We start from the raw sequence: 20,445 nt of genomic DNA on the forward strand, positions 1-20,445 counted from the left end.
CATAAGTTGTTCAACTTGAAGACCGTGATCATCTCGCGAGGATGTCCTCAACTGGGCGGCACCGCACTTCGTCATGAAAGAGGTTCGATTCTACGGAAAAGGGGACACAGTCACGATGTCCGTATCCACTCTTTCTCGTAGAATCGAACCTCCTTCTTGACATACGTTGTTGCTCGGTGGAGAACATCCTCGCAGAGATGACCACGGTATGCAAGTTCAACAAGTATGGATTTGAAAAACCATATTGAATTTGATAAGTTCAACAAGTAGCAGAAGCCATCTATGTACAAAAATTCTTTTCTTAGCACTGCAAAAGTTGTTGAACTTGAAGACCGTGATCATCTCGCGAGCATGTTCTCAACTGGGCGGCACCGCACTTCGTTATGAAAGAGGTTCGATGCTACGAAAAAGAGGACACAGTCATGATGTCTGTATCCACTCTTTCTCATAGAATCGAACCTCCTTCTTAACATACGTTGCTGCTCGGCGGAGAACATCCTCGCCAAGATGAACAAGGTATGCAAGTTCAACAAGTATGGATTTGAAAAATCTTATTGAATTTGATAAGATAAACCGTCTAGACAAGATAGCATCATTCTTAAACCATTGCAAGAATACATACTATATATGACACATCAATCTCCCTCACATTCTAGCTCAAAATACCTCTCCATTTTCTACTTCATCACATTCTAACAATTAATGTTTCCATCTTCAAAGCATTAATCAAAGCATAACACAAGGATGAAGTAGCAAACCTTCACAACACTTGTGTTGGCTGAGTGAAATTCCCACGAAAATGAGGGAAAAAACTTCGGGCAGCACCTCCCTTGCTTCGGCACCACCGGAGAGTAGGTGAAGCTCAGCTCTCTGTCTATGTGCTGGACTGGCTCGGGCTGAAGGAGGAAGAAAGACCTCTGCCTTGGTATATAATGGGGATGAATTTTTATCCCGGTTAAAACCTCCAACCGAGACAAAAAGGAACACCTTTTGTCCCGGTTGAAAGTTTAGTCCCGGTTGGAAGCTGCAACCGAGACTAAACTTTTTGTCCCGGGTGGAGGCTTCAACCAGGATAAAAGGGTGGACCTTTTATCCCGGTTGGAGCCTCCAACCGGGACAAAAGGGTGCCACCACCGACGCCCCGGAACTAGCCGTTGCAACCGGGACTAAAGGGGAGCCTTTAGTCCCGGTTGAAAATACCAACTGGGACTAACTCTCCCCTCCATTTTTGCCTACCGTGGCGCACCCCCTTTTGTCCCGAGCCAACTTTAAATCGGGACAAAAGGGGGCGCATCGAAAGCCAATTCTCTACTAGTGAACTTTTAAATGTACACTGCATTCACATCGATCAGCTAGCAGCATGCACACATCAGCTAGTAGCATGCACACATTTGAATGGATCGGTCGAAAGTATACATACCGGCAGATGACCTTCGAAATTGAATTGAATCAGCAATGAAGATCCGTGGAGGACAGTGGCAGGCATCCAATTTGCCCGTGGATCGTGGCAGGCATCCGATTTGGATCGGCAATGGAGGTCTCGTAGCTATGGAGTGGTCGAGTGGTGAGGATGTTGGCGGCGTCGGGCCAGCGAGGAGAGCAGGCGGCGGCAGCGGCGCAGGGAGAGGAGCAGGGCGCGCGAGGCGGAGGACGGCTCGGAGGGCAGCGGCGTAGGGCGAGCGAGGAGAGGAGGAGGCGGAGGGACGGCTCGGAGGGCGGCGGCGCAAGGAGAGCGAGGAGAGGAGGTGGAGGGACGATTCGGAGGGCAGCGGCGCCGGGCGAGCGAGGAGAGGAGAGCGGCGGCGGTGCCAGGTGAGCAAGGAGAGGGGGCGGCGGCGGCGGCGCAGGGAGAGCGTGGAGTGGAGGAGAGCACAGGACGGCGGAGCAGGGCAAGGAGCAAGCGTGCGAGGCTTAGGGATGGCTCGGAGGACGCGGTGCGGGATCGGACGGAGCGGAGCGCGGAAGGAGGCGGTGCAGGTCACGCGAGGCGGAGGGATGGGCAAGCGAGGAGAGGATGCGGGATCGGACGGAAGGAAAGGCTCCGAGCGAGGGCCACGTATCGGAGCGGAGTGCGATGTACGAAAAAGAGTCCCAGTTTCACTTTTTTTAAGTATACTAGCAGAAATGCCCGTGCGTTGCTACGGGTCATTACTTGCTCTCACGTTATTTTACGTTTGTTCATACTATGTTAGCTTCGCTTCATAATATGTGGTAGACAATTCATCAAAGATGAGTGGCAGAAAAGACCATTACTCCATCACCATTATGAAGGAAACAACAATTACCACCCAAATATGAAACTTATAGGAAGATATCAGCAAATACTACATATCAAACAACAGTGACATCATCAGTAATACTGAATGCCTTAACAGATATCTGAGTGCACAGCACACGCATCAACTACAGTAAACTACAGTAGAAGTCGTGGCAGGGCACAAGTGCAGTAAAGCACAGTCATCCATCCATCGACCACCGTCTGCTTTCTTCATTTTTTCCCCGACGTGGCGACAACCAAGCCTACCCAAGGATAATAGACAGCCCAATAGGGCATTCAGTAGTCCCTAAAGGCCGACAGCTCAATACCAAACTCTCGATCCTTACATTGCTCCTAGCCAGAAAGTCGTATAATCACAGGCTACGTTTTATGCTGCCTTGGCTTATCTTATATCTACCTTACAGGGCAAACTCATGGCATGTTGACTCGCTCCTCTTCTTGTTTCACCACGCCCATGGCTGCAAGAACCCAACGCGAGCATGCAAGGGGAAGCTCCCTCCCGAGCCACCGGCGCTAGTCTTCGTCACCAAGTTCTTGGTGCTCCGGCGATCGATCTTTGACCATGGCCCGCTCCTCCGGGAGCTGCACGCGCACCACAGCCCCGTCATCTCCATCCGCCTCTTCCACATCGCACGTTGGTCTTCGTCGCCGACCGCCGGCTAGCTCGTAATCCTGTAACTTCCTTGGACGGTCAGCCTACAGCTTCCTATCAACATAGCTTAGAACATTCCTGCACAAATCTACTGCCTTATAACTTTGCTTCCTTTCCTTCTCTTCAGCATAAGCAATAATAATATAACCTACAAGACCTCCTGTGCAAAATGTAACTGCTGTATAATATTAACACGGATGTGGGCACTGCAAGAACCTCCGCAGCGAAACTGTTCGCAACATTGCAGCACCAGTACGGTTCCCCTGGAGATCAAGATGTCCCCGTACGGTTCCAGCTGAGTAACCTTGATGTAATCTAAAGTTGCCAAAACTGCAGAACAAACATTCCTCAGTAAATAATATGTTCCATTCTAGCAATACAGTAAAATTGAATGAGTGCTATGATAAACTTCCAATTAGCCATTCCCCGTGTAGAACATTTCAAGCAAACTCAGTAAGCACAAGTTATCTGGCCAGCATAGTGTAGGATAGTGTGAAACTTGTCAGAACTATTACTTGCCAAACTTATTAGAAAACTGTGTGGAGCCATAAACTTATAGGTTCAAAGAAAGGGTGCCGAATTTTGTGGCATATATCAGCTGAGTAACCTTGATGTAACTTATGCTTGCATAGCGTCCAAAGTGTAAAGCCAAACTAATTACAAAAACATTGAATAGGCATTAAGCCAACAATGGTAGCATAACTTTTAAAAATCATGTCAGTGCAACCACTATTTACTCGATCAACCACACTATTTGTTTTCTGGTATAAGCAAAATAGAGGAATAAATACCAGTCATTTGATAGAATAGTCGAGCTGCCCTGGCTGTGGTCATCCCTGAAGCTAGCAGATTTAGTGACTCAGATTGCTGTCCACCTGGGGTATCAAAATGTAGTTTGAGGTGCCTGCATGAATATGGCTCTAGCATCAGACAATGTATGCGCATCTGTTGTACTTCACTTCAACAAACTTAAGTTACCCAGGCTACTTACGACTGGATTGATTCTGTGACCTTGTCGATAGGATCAGAGCGCTTCTCATATGGGGTTTGAGTCGGTTCGGTTTCTTCCAGAAGGTCTGAAACGAATGTTAACTGTTTAATTCTATGTTGGTTCAAACAGTTTCACGTGGTCGAGAAAACAGTTTCACATGTTTATATATAACAGAGCGAATAAAGGAAAGAAACACAACCAACCAGGAGTTGGCCCAAAATCTGAAAGCCTTCTCATCTTGAAGTCCCTCACTTCTTGCTCCAATGGAAAGTCTTCATCAACTGGATCAAGATTCCCCAAGCTTCTTCCAGAGGAATGTTGCCTCCTCTTGGACCTGCTCAAGAACCATGGCATGGCGACTATAAGAACCTAACCAATACAACGAAGGACCTAAGGGAGCTAGATATTTTCTATTTGCCTGACACTTCATCAAGAAGATTCTACATTTCAGTTCTACACTTACAAGCATATACAAAAGGAGCTTCTATTGAGATCATGAAAGCATTCTTTAAATAGCCAAGTCTTTCGGTACCAAAAGATCACATAACCATAGTTCAGAGTACTAATATAGGTGACATGCTATTACTATTAGTCAACAGTCACCTTGCACTTCTGATGATGCCTCCCTCACATCGACGCAGCCAATGTAGATGTCATCCAGATCAAGCTTCTTCGCCGGGGTACTTTGTACCCAGTACCATCCCATACTTTGTACTCGTTGCAAAGTTCCAATTCATCAGAAGATAAAAGTACCACATGGCTCCTAGCGTCTAATGATGTGACTGACCTGCCAAAAGTTGCAGAAGTAGTTGGAGACTGGTGTTAACTGATGGTGCTAACATTGGACCCAGTACCATCCCTGGATTGAGCACAGCCATTGCAATCCCTCCTTCCCAGCGAAGTCCAATACGCTATACCAAAACTGCAGGCTCAAGGAATAAAGTCAGCACAGGCCTCAACCACAACCATAACACAGATCAGAATACAGGAGCTAGTTTTAATCTGTACCTGAACTTTCTTGAGGAGCTCGACGACGGCACAGCAGTCCTTGTCTACGACCTTGTCCGCGGGCCAGTTGGGGTTCGGTACCATGGCCGCCTGCGACGACATCAGGACGACGCGGCCGACCCCGCAAATCTTTTCACGGCACGCAAGACGTTGAGCGTGCCCTTCACCGCCGGTTCCAGGAGCTCGTTCTGCAATAGCAGAATCATCAGCAATCTAATCCAAGGATTACCTACTCGAGCAACGGGATAGATACTGGACTGTGATTTGCATCGATGGGGTGATTAATTATTCAGAAGGAAGAATTACCTCTGGGTCCCTCTGCTTGCACAATATGAACGGGGACGCTAGGTGGAAGACGCCGCGTGTGCCCTTGACCGCCGGCCGGCCGGAAGCAGGATCCAGAAGGGTCCATCTGGAATAGCCGGAGACGCGTGTCCGCGCCGCGCAAGGCCTGCAAAGTGCTTCACGTCTCGGCCTCATCCTCTGAAAAGGGGAGGAAACAAATCCGTCACGAGAATCTTGACGAGGAGCAGTCGGCGCCACTCCTGCTCCACGGGCCTCCCCGCTCCCGATGCGGGGGCTCCCATCCTACGCCGCCGCTTCCGCCGCCCGCTCACCACCGCCGTCCACGCCGCCAAGCAGGACGCGGCCGTCTGGATGCCCCCCCGCTCGTCTCCGCGGTCGGTGCGGCCACCGCCCGTCTCCGCGGAAGGGAATAGGATTGCGGGTTGATTACCGAAAACTTGAGCTGTCGCCGCCACCCTCCCTTCCGCGCCTCCGTCATCCACCTCCGCCTCGAGCACATCTCCACAACCTTCTGCGCCGCGACAACAGCTTCCCCCGAAGATTTTGCCGAATCCATCACTTAGTCCAATCCCTCACTCTTCCGTTCTTCGGGTGACATTACCCGCATCCGCATCTCAGGTTTTAAGCCCGCAATTTTGGTTGTAAATTGGCGAGGTGGGATTATACCTGGTGGGTCGTCGTTCTCCTCCGTTCTACTCGCTGGACTGGGGGCGGAGCGGAGATCCGCTCATCTGGACTTGGACTGCTTCTAGGTAAGCGACCCTACCTCGGCTTGGGCCTCAGCTTGGGTGCCCCATGTCGCCTGTCGAGTCCGCCGCCGCCGGCGCAGACCAGGTTAGTGAGGGGGCGGTCATGCCGCACGAGCACGTCGGTGAGGGGGCGGTCGTGCTGTACGAGGATGGTGTTGGACGCGGGAGGAGGGCGGCGGAGGTGGGAAAAGGGCGGCGGAGGGAGGGCGGGGATGATGAACCAAGGCTCCGACGGTGGTGACCGTCCCCACTCTGAAAGGAGAGGCTTTTCTCATTTAACCCCCTCTCTTCCCTTCGTTTTCCACCCGAGCTCCCCTCTCTTCAAAATTGGACTGCGGGTTGATTACTGAAAACTTGAGGGGTTTTTTTACAAAATGACCACGACGTACGAAAAGCCAGGCAGAGACGTTACATGCTTTAATAATAGGTAAAGAAAGCCAGGCAGAGACGTTACTTGCTTTAATAATAGGTAAAGATATAGTAGATTTGCTTGAACCAGATTTTTGTTCGTATTGATTCATCGGTCTCTGGTTGGTGCTATGGCACAATTTTGTTTTTGACCTCAAAATCTTCATGCATCGTCTGCTAGGTGCTACGGAAGAATTTTATGTTTGTCCTCATCCACAATCTTCACGGATCGTAGCCGGCGTCCCCTTGGAATTGTGATGAACACTCTGGTAATGTATACTTGTATATTTGATTTTTATTTCAATGTGAACAAGATGATCACTCATATTTTGTTTCCTCACCAGAGGAGGATCTGGATTGCTTCAAGTCCGAAGATGGACATCTGAACATGTATGAAGACGTTGCAGCAAGGGTATATCATCAGGTATATTAGTTCAAATATATTTATTTTAAAATACGTGCGTGCCTCACGTTCTAGGGCGTCGGCGAGGGTGTCGACTGCGCGGCGTCGTACGATTGCCCGGCGAGGCCGCAGTCCATCCACATCCACGTACCACGTGCTAGGGCGGCCGGGAGGCTGTCGACTACTCGCACGATCTTCCATCGTGCGCTCGCCGCCCGGGAAGGGCGTCGGCGAGGGTGTCGACTGCGCAGCCTCGTACGATCGTCCGGCGAGGCCGCAGTCCACGTAACGCGCGCTAGGCGTCGGCGAGGCTGTCGACTGCTCGTACGATCTTCCATCGTGCATGCGCTCGCGGCGCGGGGAAGGCCTCTTCGTCGCCACTCCCAGCGACGTCGTCCGTACGTGGTCTGTTCAGGTATTTGCAGCTCTGTTGCCCTTCAATCCATACCCAGGTATCCTCCGAACCAGGGAGATCTTGGTCCGTCTCCCATCTCTAACTGCCTTGCCTTGGTACCGTGCGCGTGGCGAACCTGGATACAACAATCAAACGGAGTTCAGCCGGCTTATCAGCCACCAAACAGTGTTTTTCTCTCACAACAAATCAGCCGTTTCAACTTTTCAGCCGGCTTATAAGCTGAAGCGAACAGGCCCACAGTTGCCAAGTTCTAATATCACCAAGGCGGTCTGCATAAAGTGCAGCGGACGGCATCTCACTAAGGTGAGGTTTTTTCGTTCTTGGTTATGCTTGTCCTGTATCATGTAATTAAGTAATACATGATTCTTCCATGTGCTTATGTTGTTTGTTATAAAATCAAAAAAAAAAATTGATAGGACCTGGACGTCATTACCTTGCTGACAAGCTGCATATTCATTTGCATGCCGTGATTTGTTTCTTCTAAATGGACTATCGTCTTGGAGATGTGACAAACAAATCCAATTGCCGTTCTGGTGGAAATCATAAAAGGCAAAGATTGGAGTCAGGGCCAACAACATTGGAAGGTGAAAATGTTGCTGGGGACGACCTTGAAAATGTTTCTGGTGGTAACCATGGTATTTTTCTTTTTTTTTCTTTTCAGTAATCGGCATCATATCTGTATTTAAGTTTTAATGTTGTCTTCAATTGAGCGTGATTTTATCTATGAAGATCTTGATCCGAGATAACTTAAACAGCAAAAGGCAAGGGAAAGGTATGCGAGGATGTCAGAAGAGAAGAAAATGAAGCTCAATGCAAAGAAAAGAGAAAACTACCATCGTAGAAAGGCTGAAAAACAAGCAACCGATGTGACTATGCAAAATCCTAGTACTATGTCTAATGCAATGTTTTTCATATTTTTTTGCCTTACCCATCAGGTTATATAGATCAATGTGTATTTGCAGATGCTTCTTCAGTAATTGCCGCAACAAACCAAACCCCACTCTCAGGTTTGTCTGTGCGATGGATCTTTATAGTGTAGATAGATTTGTCTAGAACAGTAACTTTAGTGTGTCATGCATATGGTCATTATTATACGTGTTTTTGTGCAGTTTTATCCCAGGGTGTTGAGCTAGATGATGCCGGTGGAGATTGGCTTCGTCGCAATGATACATATGCAGCAACAGCTAGAAGCAAACTCAAATCCGCTAACTGATCACATGCTATTTGGTGAAACTGTATTATCAGCAACAAATATTATAATAAGGAATCCTTGCATGCTTTCATTTGTTCTATTGAGTCTTTAATATTAGTGAATGTTACACTTGTTCATTCCAGCTGGTGTTAATAAGGAGGTGTCTATAGACGAACTGCAGGAGGAGAAAGAGAATCTAAAGTCAAGGAACAGATATTCTAGGATGACAGAGGATCAGAAGGCCGAGGGAATGCAAAATCCCGAGAAATTTAACATTGTAAGAATGGCAACGATCCTGCAACCAACATGACTCTACAAAGCCAATGTACTATCATGTTTATTAAATTCTTCGGTGAAGAAAATCAATTAGTTTGAGTAGGCTATTGGATCTATGCTTATATTTTGTGGTTGCTGCAGGTGTTGCATTACAAACTCCTATGATCGAGATCATGCCTTCTGGGTTGACCAGTACAGGTGGTTCATAGAAACTAAATATAAATGAAATAAATTCTGTTAAATAAGCTATTGAGGCTCTACTCATGTTTTTTTTCCTTGTTGTAGGTGTTGTGTTCGAGTCACCTCCAGTCAGACCGTATCATATGGTCTAGGTTTACTGGTATAGGTAATTCATCTCGGATCATTGGGCCGTCACATGTTTGTTATCTTAACAGCTGCATAAATTATATATGTATGTTTTTTCCTAGTTTTATTGCATCTGTATACTATATGTATACAGTTGGCGTTGAGGAGGTGTCTCAAATAGAGCTAAAGAGGGATAAAGAGAGGAAGAGATATGCAAACCTGTTAGACTTGGCAAGAGAAAAGAAGATATTAAAAAATAATGAGGGTCGCAGATGCAAGAACATGTCTAACCAAGGTACACTACGTATAATGACATTATTAATGGGGCTGTGCTGATTATAATACTTTCATATATGCAGCCTTGGCTTCTCAAGCTCTAGTGTTTGGGTCCGCGCAGTCTGCCGTAACAGAAGTATTAACACGTTCTAAAACAAGAGGGGTTATCAATGGTTGGTTTTTCCACTTGGAATTAATAAGTTTTTATGACACTTTATGTGACTGTCACACTAACAAAATAATATTGATTCAATCAGGGATGAATAGTGGTTCAAACAATGTAGAGCAAGTGGACCATGGAATTTGGGAACCAGAAGATCACGGTTGCTTTGGAAGGTAAAAATTTTCTCATCTTAGTCCACACTCACCATTAGGAATGTCTTCACGCTTGATTGAAATGTGTTTGAACGCCAGAGGAAGATTTGGATTGCTTGGAGCCCAAGGTTGGTGATATTGATATTTATGAAGATGATGAAGCAAGGGTGTTTCATGAGCGAGGTATATGTTCACTCAAACATTAGCATCTTTCTATTTGCATAGTTTTTTATTAGCATTTATTTGTTTTCATATATTTGGTGTGACAGCTATTCGGTATGTAGAGATTCAAACATGGTTGTGCTAGACCATGAGTGCCGAATTGTTGAGTATTGTGGTGCTATAAAGTTTCCAAGTGAAGGTGAATATATATATTCCAAATGTGCCCATTGAGCTTCGTCACTTGTTCACAAGCCAGATAGACAGGGATGCACTGTATTTTAGAAAGAATATTCGATATTTCAACTCACACTTCTCATTGACTAGCTTAAGTGCCTTTGTCGATCGTCGTCTCGCCACTGCTGCTGGTATTATTTTGCAAGCTACAATAATAATTAAAACACCTTTAGTTTGACTCGTACCTCAAAGTTTCATTATTTTCGTAGGTACGCATGTTTATACTTTCAAGGTACATGGTCAGATATATCACAAGCTAGATCAATTAAAGCCCAGTGCGAAGAGTCCAAGGCACATGCAACTGTATTTTTATGATACGGATGGGACTATGGCACATGAAGCACATTGGTCTCCTTATCTTGATGCCAAGTTGATTAGAACCGTTTTGGATATACAGATATAGAATAACAATCCGTATGTCCATACATTCCGACATCTAGATCAGGTGCCAAACCTTCATGAATACAAGATTGAATTGAATACGAGCATTTCTGTGGACCAGAGGAGATTTAATGCACCGGCAATGGATCAGGTGGCCACCATCTGCCAGGATGGATCAGATGAGCAGCGTAAATTTCAAAAGAGTATAATGGTACATGCAAACTGTCGTTGTCAAGATTTGCGGATCGAGACTTAGACTAGTAAATTTCTTTTATGCGCGTAAGGCTTCGGATGGTGGCGTGGGAGACACGGGGTTAGACTAGTTCGGGCAAAGGAAGGCCCTACGTCCAGTATCGGGAGATGCTTGTGTTACCCACGCGGGGTTCTGTAGTAGGGGTTACAGTAGTGTGAGAGAGGGAACCGATCCCAGGTCTCTTGAGAGTGCGCTTGTGCTCTAAGTGGGTGCGGGTCCGTTCTATTTGCCTGGAAGGCCCCCCCCCCATATCTCAGGCCCCCGGTTCTCCTTTTATAGCGCAAGGAGGCCACCGAGGTTACAGGTGAGACCGACTGTCAGGAGAAGTAAAAGAGATAAACAAAGCTAGGTAGAAAACAACACAAGGAGAGGGACCAAGTCCCCAGGCCACCGGCGCCCTCGCCGGTCTTCGGCTCCTGCCATCGCGTCTGCCGGAGAAGGACGGCCACCGTCGCGTCCCGTCGATGGTCTCCTCGACAGCTGTCGCCGCCATGCGCGATGATGGTGTTTCGTCGTGGCACCTGTGTCCATTGGGGGAGGTGGCGGATCCCGCCATCTGCTGACGGCCCGCGGAAGGCGGACGTCGCGTCCCTGTCGCCGGATGCGTGGGGTGCGAGGACGGGCGCGACTTCCTCCTGCTCCAGGCGGCGCAAGCCATGAGTGCCCTGCTGCGAATCAGGGGGATCTACGGCTACTGTAGCCTGTGCGGTCGTGGCTACAGTGTTCCGCTCGGGTACTTGTGGCGGGTCACGTCGAGGGCGCGGGCGCCTTTCTACGTGCCAGAGCCGCGGTGCATTTATGGCGAGACCGCTGGGGGGCCCACAAGATCCGCACCCTTTTTCGTCAGTCTACGCCCGTGGTGGACACTTGTCTCGTGGGCCGGGATGAGTCCGACCCCCTACGCCCGGGGTCGGGCGAAGCGGAGCCTTGCGGCGAGGGGTTGGGCGCTCCCGTCCCTGGGACCGCGGTCGGGCGAGGCGGAGTCCCGCCATCGACGGGTCGGGATTGTCCGACCCCGGGGCCCTGGGTCGGGCGAAGCGGAGCCTTTCGGTGAGGGGTCGGGCGCTCCCGACCCTGGGACCGCGGTCAGGCGAGGCGGAGTCCCGCCATCGAGGAGTCGGGACTGTCCGACCCCGGGGCCCTGGGTCGGGCGAGACGGAGTGGGATGTTCTCTGCCTCTACTGGGTCGGCGGTAATCGTAATTACCGCAGGTGGGCCTGGGCCTTCATGACTGTTGCTTTAAGCGGCATTAGGAGGTCGTTAATATTTCCCCCCAACACAAACTCAGGTCATGCACAATTTATAAAAGAATACTATGGCTGCTATAATCCGTTGTGTTATCCTCTATTCTATCCTGGAGGAGAAACCAGTTGGGAGGATAAAAAGATATTGTTGGAAGAAATACAAGTGGTGCATTTTCCAAGGAAAAGGAGAAAATACACTAAGCTCACTATGTGATTATGATATCTACCAGCTGTAACGTTATTTATTTGTTGCATTTTTCTTGCAGATACAAATGGTGGATTGCTGAAAGATAAGGGTCAATCTTCATGTACAAGAGTTGAAACTACACAAGTTGATAGATATAAAAGAATGCCATCAAGAATTGTTGGTGGTGGTGCCGAACAAGGTTCCATTTTAGATTTATTGAGTTAGATTTATCCTGCTCACAATTTTTATAACGTACATGTATCTAATTACAAGTGATTGATACAGATAATTATGAAGAGATTGATGGAGAGAATGATGGTGGCTATGGGGACAATGATTATGGTAACAGGTGTGTGTATATGTTTTTACATTGTATTTTTTGCTATAATTTTATCAAATGTGTCATTTTAAATGATATATGTGTTTTAACTTTTTTTGCAAATGTCATACGTGTATAGGTAACTCAGGGTCACGACTGCACGTGAGTGCGTGGGAGTATTACTGTTATATCATGCAAATACGTGAGGGGGTGTTTAACATATGTTTCTATGGAGGACGTCTATTTCAACAGTTGATTGTTGATATCTATATAAAGATTGAGTCCATGCACTTGGATTGGTACTCTAATCCAGACCACTAGAAGATTATATGGGTGTTTGAAAAACCATTTGTCATTGTTACTGTGCTTTCTGCCAATGCATATGAATTTACATTAGGGTTGTATCCATTATCAATGTTTCTTGCATTAATTAATTTTTTTTAAAACAGGGCATCCTTGACACCCTTGCTTTTGGAGAGGTGGATGCTTTAAAGGCTGGTAAACAAATTGTGCTAACTAAGAATTTTCCTGGAAGTGATCGTGATGTCTGTGCAAGGTTCATGGATGCAATGGCCTTAGTTGCACGCTTTGGTCGCTCGGATTATTTTGTGACAATGACTTGCAATCCTTAATGGCCAGAGATTATGGAACAGTTGTTGCCTGGACAAACACCACAAGACGGACCAGATATTGTTGCAAGGGTGTATCATGCGAAACTACTTGACCTTCATGATTTCTTGATCAATAAGGGACACTTTGGAAAGGTGGCTGCTTGGGCACATGTCATTGAGTTTCAAAAGAGGGGTTTGCCGCATGAGCAATTTTTTGCTAATTTTGGACAAGAGTGCTAAGCTGAGCGGCCTGATGATTTTGATAAGAATATATCAGCGGAGCTTCCTGATGAAAAGAAACATCTAGTCCTCCATTGACTTGTCTGCACACACATGATGCATGGCCCTTGTAGAACTCTCAACCTGCATTGTGCATGCATGGTGGATGGCCAGTGTCGTTTCAAGTATCCACGCTAGTTTTGTAAAGCCACTCAACAAGGAAAGGATGCATATCCTGTTTATAGAAGGCGTCAAGATGGACAGAAAGTTTTTATCATGAAAAGGTGGTTGGACAATTGATGGGTTGTTTCCTATAACCCCACTCTTTTGATGCGTTATAACTGTCACATTAATGTCGAGGTATGTTGTAGCATCAAATCTATTAAGTATCTCTATAAGTACATTTATAAAGGACATGGCTGTGCCTCCTTTTCGGTCGAAGATTGTGCTCAAAATGGACCTATAGAGATCAATGAGATCAAGCAGTACAGGAAAGCAAGATGCATCACTACAATAGAAGCAATCTACAGGTTGTATCATTTTCCAATGTACTCTATGTCACCCCCTGTTCTGCAAATGCAGGTGCATATGCCCGGTATGCACATGGTTCCATTCAATGAGACCGACAACCTTGAAGAAGTAGCGCAGCGTTCACAGTCGCAACAGTCAATGCTTACAAAGTATTTTAGGATGAACAGAGAAGATCCTAATGCACCCAAGTATCTGTACAAGGAGTTTCCAGAGCATTTTAGGTGGATCAAATCTGAAAAAAACTGGAAACCTATGAAGAATAAACTCTTTCAGAGTGGAAAGCTTGTTTATGCACACCCCACGGAAGGTGATAGGTACTACCTACGAGTTTTGCTAAACCATGTTAGAGGAGTAACTTCATTTGTTGCACTTTGCACTGTGCATGGTATGCTAAGTCCGACTTTAGAAAAGCTTGTGAGGTGCTGGGCCTTGTGGAGACTGACAAGTCTCTAGATGATGCACTGACTGAAGCTAAGTCATTTAAAATGCCTTGTGCTTTGAGAAGATTGTTTGCCATGATTATCGTATTTTGTGAGTACACCAATATCCGTGGACTTTGTGACAAGCACTTCGAATCTATGGCTGAAGACTATCGTCAAACTCATGGGAGTTGCAGATTGGTTCTTCAACTCGTGCTCAAGGACATAGCGGATATCGTTCGTTCGATGGGCAAGGACATGAGGAGCTATGGTCTTCCTGAGCTTGATGAGTCAGGTTAGATTGTTTGGCATTATTTGGATATTAGTGTTTATTTTTTATTATACTTAATGATGCCATTAGAGTTCGAATGATGAGTGGATGGAAATAATTTATAAAGTTTAAGATATTGTTTGTGTTTTTAATCATTGTAACTATATTAGCATTGTGAACATTCTGTGTGTCACTTTAGTTTTCTTTCATATATGACAAGGTTTACTTTCATATAAATAATGCACAATTTTCGTGGTTTCATAAGCATGTAGTATAAATTGTTTGTTACCTCCATAGAACAGTTAGCTTTATATGTAGTGGTCCTAATAAAAAAACTAAGTGACAGATTTTTGTTGCCTTTTTTTGAAATTTATTTTTTCAAACTGAACCCTTTCTGTTGTCTTGCTAAAACTGTAGCATCTTACATGAGGTGTGAATCCTGTAGCCATTGATAATGTATAATAGATGAGTGGATCTTCATAGTGCTATGGCTGTGGTGAGTTATTAGATGGTCGCCTTGATAAGAAATTAGTATTACAACATTCAAACAGATTTGTACTGATATGTAGATAAAACACCATGTGTCCTACCTAATAGACATGCTAACTTTTTCTGTTGTTGCTCGTATATACTTCGTAAACATTAAATAGTTGCACCACACGTTACTGATCGCACTAGGACGTGATGCATTGTATATTAATGGTACCATTTACCGTTGAAATTTCAAACTATATGTGCATTCCATCTAAAAACAATGTATGTAATTTTTACTTGTTGTTTATTAGTTACATTTATTTCCATATAACCACTTCTTAATATTTTTTTTTGGCAAATAACAACAGATGACAAGTCAAGAGACTACTATAGAGAGCTAATAGAGGAGAGAAAAATTGGTTTCAAAGAAGAGAATCTGGGAATTATAGACACGTTGAATGCGGAACAGAGGGCTGGTTTCCATGAAATATTAGATCATGTGGTTACTAACTGAGGCAAGGTATTCTTTGTTGATGGTCTTGGCGGAACCAGCAAGACGTACCTGTATAGGGTATTGCTTGCTAAGGTGCGCTCCATGGATCTTATTGCAATCGCTACCACGACATCTGGTATTGCAACCTGTACTATGCCAGGTTGTCGTACTACACACTCTAGGTTAAAAATCCCCATCAAACTCGGTGATAATTCCGTATGCAACTTTACGAAGCAAAGTGGTACATCTGCATTGTTGCATACAGCTTCTTTGATTATATGGGATGAAGTTGCCATGGCCCGAAGACAAGCAGTTGAGACGCTTGATCGATCATTGCAAGATATAATGGGTTGTACTGAACCTTTTGGGGTAAGGTTATGGTGTTTGGAGGAGACTTTAGACAGATTCTTCCTGTTGTGCCTCGCAGGACAAGAGCCGAGATCACTGATGTGACACTGCAGCGCTCATATATATGGGACAAGGTACGGATGATACGACTGCAGCAGAACATGAGAGCACAATGATAGTTGGTACTCTAATTTTCTGCTAAGGATTGGCAATGGGATTGAAGAAACATACACCAATGATTATGTACAGCTCCCCGATGACATTATCATTGGGCACAACTCTGATAAGTCAATCAACACACTCATCGAGCACGTGTTCTGGATCTTAAAGGTTGTTGTAACTCTATGCAATATATGCGCGAGTGTGCAATTCTTTCCATGAGGAATGAGCATGTTGATGGGCTTAATGCTAGGATGATCGACATGTTTCCAGGTAAAGAAAAGGTATACTATAGCCATGACTCGGTTGACAATGACACCAACAATAACTAACCTCCTGATTTTCTTAACTCGATTACAACGAACGGATTACCTCCTCATGAGCTCAAGGTCAAGAACAATTGTCCCGTTATACTCCTTCGGAATCTTGATCCTCATAATGGGCTTTGTAATGGTACTCGGTTGGTGGTGAGGGGGTTCGAAGACAACGCAATTGGTGCTGAGATTGTTAATGGCTAGCATGCCGGGAGTAGAGTTTTTCTACAAAGAATACATCTGTCCCCTTCAGAGGATATTACACTTCCATTCAAGTTCAAAAGAATTTAAGTTCAAAAGAAAGCAGTTCCAATCAGGCTGAGTTTTGCAATGACCATTAATAAGGCTCAGGCAAACTATACCGAATGTTGGCATATAGCTCTCTGAACCTGTGTTCTCTCACGGTCAGTTATATGTTGTGTTGTCTAGAGGTGTTTCCCGAAAGACTACATGGGTATCGGCTAAGCCCAACAAGGATGTTGACCCTAATGGGAAAAGAACTAAGAACGTTGTTTATAGGGATGTATTGGAAGCATAGAAAAATGTGAGTTTACTGCGCTCTACCTAAGTAATGGTGTTTTATTTTTTGTGTACTGTTCCATCAAAGGTTAAATAAATGAATAACTTTCTTCTTTGATTATCAGATGTACAATAATGACAACTCTAATATTAAGTAAATATTCTCTATGGAAATCTCTTATTGTCGGACCTTACTTGGATGCATCTGCTTGATTGTAGTTAAAATATGCTATTTTTTATCAGATTAAAGCTAGCCCCACCTCTGCAATTATATCTTGACCCTGATAGCTTTTACCACTCAAATCTATCTATGAAATATAGAATCTTTAGAAATTCAATGGTCACTTGAACTGATTAGTTGTTCTAACTAAACTGTGAATAACTCGATTAAGCGATTAAGTTGTTATGTGCTGGAAAATGTACCTTGCTGTCTAATTTATTTTTGGTGCGTGCAGAACAAGATGCAGTCCGCATTGTAGCAAGAGCGGCTCTCTACTTTGATAACTATGCAGGTATCTTCGAATCAGTCTACATTTGTTCAAGATCATTGGCTACGTCCAATCTTAAATTGCTAAGATCAAGAACGCCATGAAGATGGTCCAGGACTTCCATCTAATGGTGGAGAGCTGGATATTGAGGGCCTGTTTGGCAACCATGTGTTAAAGTTTAACACATGTCACATCGGATGTTTGGATGCTAATTAGGAGTATTAAACATAGGCTAATTACAAAACTAATTGCACAGATGGAGTGTAATTCACGAGACGAATCTATTAAGCCTAATTAGTCCATGATTTGACAATGTGGTGCTACAGTAACCAATTGCTAATGATGGATTAATTAGGCTTAATAGATTCGTCTCGCGAATTAGCACAGGGTTCTGCAATTAGTTTTATAATTAGCTCATGTTTAGTTCTCCTAATTAGCATTCGAACATCCGATGTGACACTGTTAAAGTTTAACACCTCGTATCCAAACACCCCCTGAGTCTTTTTTGTTAATTTAGGATCCAAGGTTGCAGTGGAGTAAAACAGTTTTATATGAAATAAATGGAATTTTCTTAATGGTTAGTGTTAGTTACCGTTTTGTTTGAAGCAAAGTGGTGTGTTTTAAGTTTTTGTCTGATGCAAAATTATTAATAGAAAATTCTTATTTATTATTTTTTAAAACACGTGCCTGCCGCACGTGTACTCTACTAGTAGTAGTAAAGTAAAAGATAAACGATAGCTTTTAATTAGTATCCCTGTGTGCTTAGATGTAGTTCCCCCGCAGGGAACAAGCACAATATTAAGAAATACCAGGAGCGCACCGAACCACCGATTTCCGACATATATAGTGTAAAGCTTTCTCTTTTCGATCAGGCACGTGGACAGGATTCTCTTTCTGGATTCAGCACGCGCCAGCTCTTCCACGCTCACGGAACAGGTAATTCTCTTTCTGGATTCAGCACATGCTTCTAATTCGGATAGGTTTCGGGATAGAATTTAGATCAATTCATCAGGTTAGCTGATCACAGCGCCTGGAACACACCTGTGGATTTTTGACTCAGCCGTGGTGCTCAGTAACGCAAGCGCAAATTCATTCACATTTACACAGCTAGACACACACAAACGTCCTTCGCCATGCTTCTTTATTCCAGCGGATGTTCCTCGGCAAATGTAAAACTCCTAATCGATCGACTACACAATCAGAGAATGACATGAGCAGTGATGGAAATGTACGGAGAAGGAACCGAAAAGTAATCGACAATGGCTCACAATCAAGTTCATCAATTGCCGAGATGCCCATGGAGCTCCTCCGCGTCCGCCAAGAACCGGTCAAACGCAACCCGCGACGAGCCTCCCTCCCGTAGCGCCGCCTCCGCTTCCTCCTTGCGCGCGGCCACCCGCTTCCTGAGCTCCCTCCCCTCCTCGGACTCCATCACCAGCCTCACCTTCCTCTCCACCTCCTTGGCCCCGACGAACCCCGCCGCGTACCCCTCCATCTCCACGGCGACGCCCATGCCCCCTTCATCCGTCATCAGCACCTTGTTGAGCATCTGCTCCGAGTAGAGCGGCCAGCAGAGCATGGGCACCCCGGCCGCGACGGCCTCCAGCACCGAGTTCCACCCGCAGTGCGTCAAGAACGCGCCCGCCGACGGGTGCCGGAGCACGGCGGCCTGCGGCGCCCACGACGCGACCACGAGGCCCCGGCCCCGGGTCCGCTCCAGGAACCCCGCCGGGAGCAGCGCCTCCAGGTCCGGCTCGGGGCGCTGCTCCAGGAGCTTCTTCGGGTCGTCGGTGCCGGCCGGCGTGCGCACCACCCAGAGGAACCGGTGCCCGGATCTCTCCAGCCCGGCGGCGATCTCCCGGAGCTGCGATGCCGGGAGCGTGCCCCTGCTCCCGAAGCAGAGGTACACCACGCTGCGCTCCGGCTGCGCGTCCAGCCACGCAAGGCACCCGTCGCGCCTCTCTTGCGTCTCTTGGTCCGCCGCCGAGTCCGCACCGTCGCCAACGATGGGCCCGACGCAGTAGACCGGCGGCAGCGCCTTGCCGGGGCCGACGCCGCACCGGAGATGCCGGAGCGCCTCCACGGCGCGGGGCTCCAGCGACTCGAACGTGTTCACCACGACGCCATTCATGTCGGCGATGCGCCTCCAGACGTCGACCATGGCGCTGCACAGGTCCTCCTCCGGGTGCTCGAGCAGCTCCTTCACGAGGTGCGACGCCGGGATCGGCGGGACGCCGGCGAACTCCAGCGGCGCGTCCCCGAGCTCCTTGAGGCCCTCCCGCCTGCCGGCGAGCAGCGCCGGCAGCTGCGCAACGACGGCGAAGAACCCGGCGCCCGAGGCGAAGAAGGTGTAGGCGAGGACGCCGAGCTCAGCGGCGACCTCGGCGGCGTAGGTGGAGAACATGCCGGTGACGACGGAGTGCAGGCGGCGGCGCGGGAAGGAGCGGAGGAAGCGCGCGAGCTCGCCGTTGTACCGCCGCAGCAGCTGGAGAATGTGGAAGAAAGGGGGCTTGCTGGATCCCGCGAAGTCGGGGGGCGACGGGTCGGGAGGGAGGAAGTGGAACGTGATGGCCGGGTTGGCGGCGATGACAAGCTGGGTGGCGGCGGCGCCGGAGTCGGAGGACCAGAAGGGACGCTCGATGAGCACCATGGTGACGTCGAGGCCGCGGCGGAGGAGGACCTTGGCGAGCTCCGTCATGGGGATGATGTGGCCCACGCCGAAGCTCGGGTACATCACCACGGTCTGCCGCTGCTCCGCCTTGGGCGCCATGGCGTTCTTCTCCTTCAGGACGCCGGCGCTGATGTGGGACGGAGTGGATGGACATGGTGGTGCGTGACTGAACTGACAGTATAGAGTACGTAGGTCAGCCTCGCACGAGAAGAAAGCAGCTGATAACTTGGCTGTCGGTGGCAAAGGTGGCTGAAAGCTTTATGGGCGGGAGGATGCCTTTCCTGGAGGTTGCAGCCTCAATAATTCTTGGGAGAAGTTGCTCAAAAAAAATCTTGACAGAAGGCAAAGAATAGTCAATAGACATGCAACGTGCAGCTGGCTGGTTGCTTTGCAGCTGGCTGCTGCCTGCTGCAGCTTGCGTGCACAGCAGCTGCTGTGATAGAGAGCCGAGCAGCAGCAGCCAGCCGACACGGCCTGTTCGCTTCAACTTATTCAGTCGGCTTATCAGCCACCAAACAGTGTTTTCCTCTCACCACAAATCAGCCGTTTTAGCTTTTCAGCCGGCTTATAAGC

The 20,445-nt window shown here is 47.1% G+C and overlaps 3 protein-coding genes across 23 annotated transcripts; 1 reads left to right on the forward strand and 2 right to left on the reverse strand.

Moving 5' to 3' along the window:
* Window positions 1-2,281: 2,281 nt before the first annotated feature.
* LOC117843635 (uncharacterized) lies at window positions 2,282-5,372 on the reverse strand. Of its 3 annotated transcripts, XM_072292165.1 has the most exons (8): window positions 5,236-5,372; window positions 4,930-5,117; window positions 4,525-4,843; window positions 4,125-4,255; window positions 3,922-4,006; window positions 3,722-3,834; window positions 3,147-3,260; window positions 2,282-3,008 (listed from the first exon to the last, which is right to left on the reverse strand). In XM_072292165.1, exons 1-3 carry the CDS (start codon window positions 5,339-5,341, stop codon window positions 4,757-4,759), a joined length of 381 nt encoding a protein of 126 aa, XP_072148266.1. In that variant the 5' UTR covers window positions 5,342-5,372; the 3' UTR covers window positions 2,282-3,008; window positions 3,147-3,260; window positions 3,722-3,834; window positions 3,922-4,006; window positions 4,125-4,255; window positions 4,525-4,756. The 3 variants fall into 3 exon arrangements, with proteins under 3 accessions (XP_072148266.1, XP_072148264.1, XP_072148265.1); XM_072292163.1 differs by having other exon boundaries at window positions 2,282-3,260; XM_072292164.1 differs by having other exon boundaries at window positions 2,282-3,260; window positions 4,121-4,255.
* Window positions 5,373-5,408: 36 nt separating this feature from the next.
* Window positions 5,409-17,776, forward strand: LOC117843636 (uncharacterized). Of its 19 annotated transcripts, none has more exons than XR_011897617.1 (19): window positions 6,320-6,453; window positions 6,574-6,661; window positions 6,737-6,782; window positions 6,871-7,513; window positions 7,627-7,845; window positions 7,966-8,217; window positions 8,320-8,445; window positions 8,546-8,727; window positions 8,820-8,876; window positions 8,964-9,024; window positions 9,107-9,279; window positions 9,344-9,433; window positions 9,518-9,596; window positions 9,675-9,758; window positions 12,116-12,235; window positions 12,322-12,385; window positions 12,805-14,430; window positions 15,249-16,738; window positions 17,169-17,776. XR_011897617.1 is itself a non-coding variant. In XM_072292167.1 (19 exons), exons 12-16 carry the CDS (start codon window positions 9,557-9,559, stop codon window positions 12,496-12,498), a joined length of 312 nt encoding a protein of 103 aa, XP_072148268.1. In that variant the 5' UTR covers window positions 6,320-6,453; window positions 6,574-6,661; window positions 6,737-6,782; window positions 6,871-7,513; window positions 7,627-7,845; window positions 7,966-8,217; window positions 8,320-8,727; window positions 8,820-8,876; window positions 8,964-9,024; window positions 9,107-9,279; window positions 9,344-9,433; window positions 9,518-9,556; the 3' UTR covers window positions 12,499-12,654; window positions 12,805-14,430; window positions 15,249-16,738; window positions 17,169-17,776. The 19 variants fall into 19 exon arrangements, 2 of the variants coding, with proteins under 2 accessions (XP_072148267.1, XP_072148268.1); XR_011897620.1 differs by having other exon boundaries at window positions 8,320-8,437; XR_011897613.1 differs by having other exon boundaries at window positions 7,966-8,095; window positions 8,173-8,217; window positions 8,320-8,727.
* Window positions 17,777-18,264: 488 nt separating this feature from the next.
* LOC117843634 (UDP-glycosyltransferase 13) lies at window positions 18,265-20,134 on the reverse strand. The gene is made up of 2 exons (XM_034724287.2): window positions 18,470-20,134; window positions 18,265-18,391 (listed from the first exon to the last, which is right to left on the reverse strand). The coding sequence occupies exon 1, from the start codon at window positions 19,969-19,971 to the stop codon at window positions 18,481-18,483; it is 1,491 nt and encodes a 496-aa protein (XP_034580178.1). The 5' UTR covers window positions 19,972-20,134; the 3' UTR covers window positions 18,265-18,391; window positions 18,470-18,480.
* Between the last annotated feature and the right edge of the window lie 311 nt (window positions 20,135-20,445).

This window comes from Setaria viridis, chromosome 2 (genome assembly GCF_005286985.2).
Source record: "Setaria viridis chromosome 2, Setaria_viridis_v4.0, whole genome shotgun sequence".
In the NCBI taxonomy this organism is placed as follows: Eukaryota; Viridiplantae; Streptophyta; class Magnoliopsida; order Poales; family Poaceae; genus Setaria; species Setaria viridis.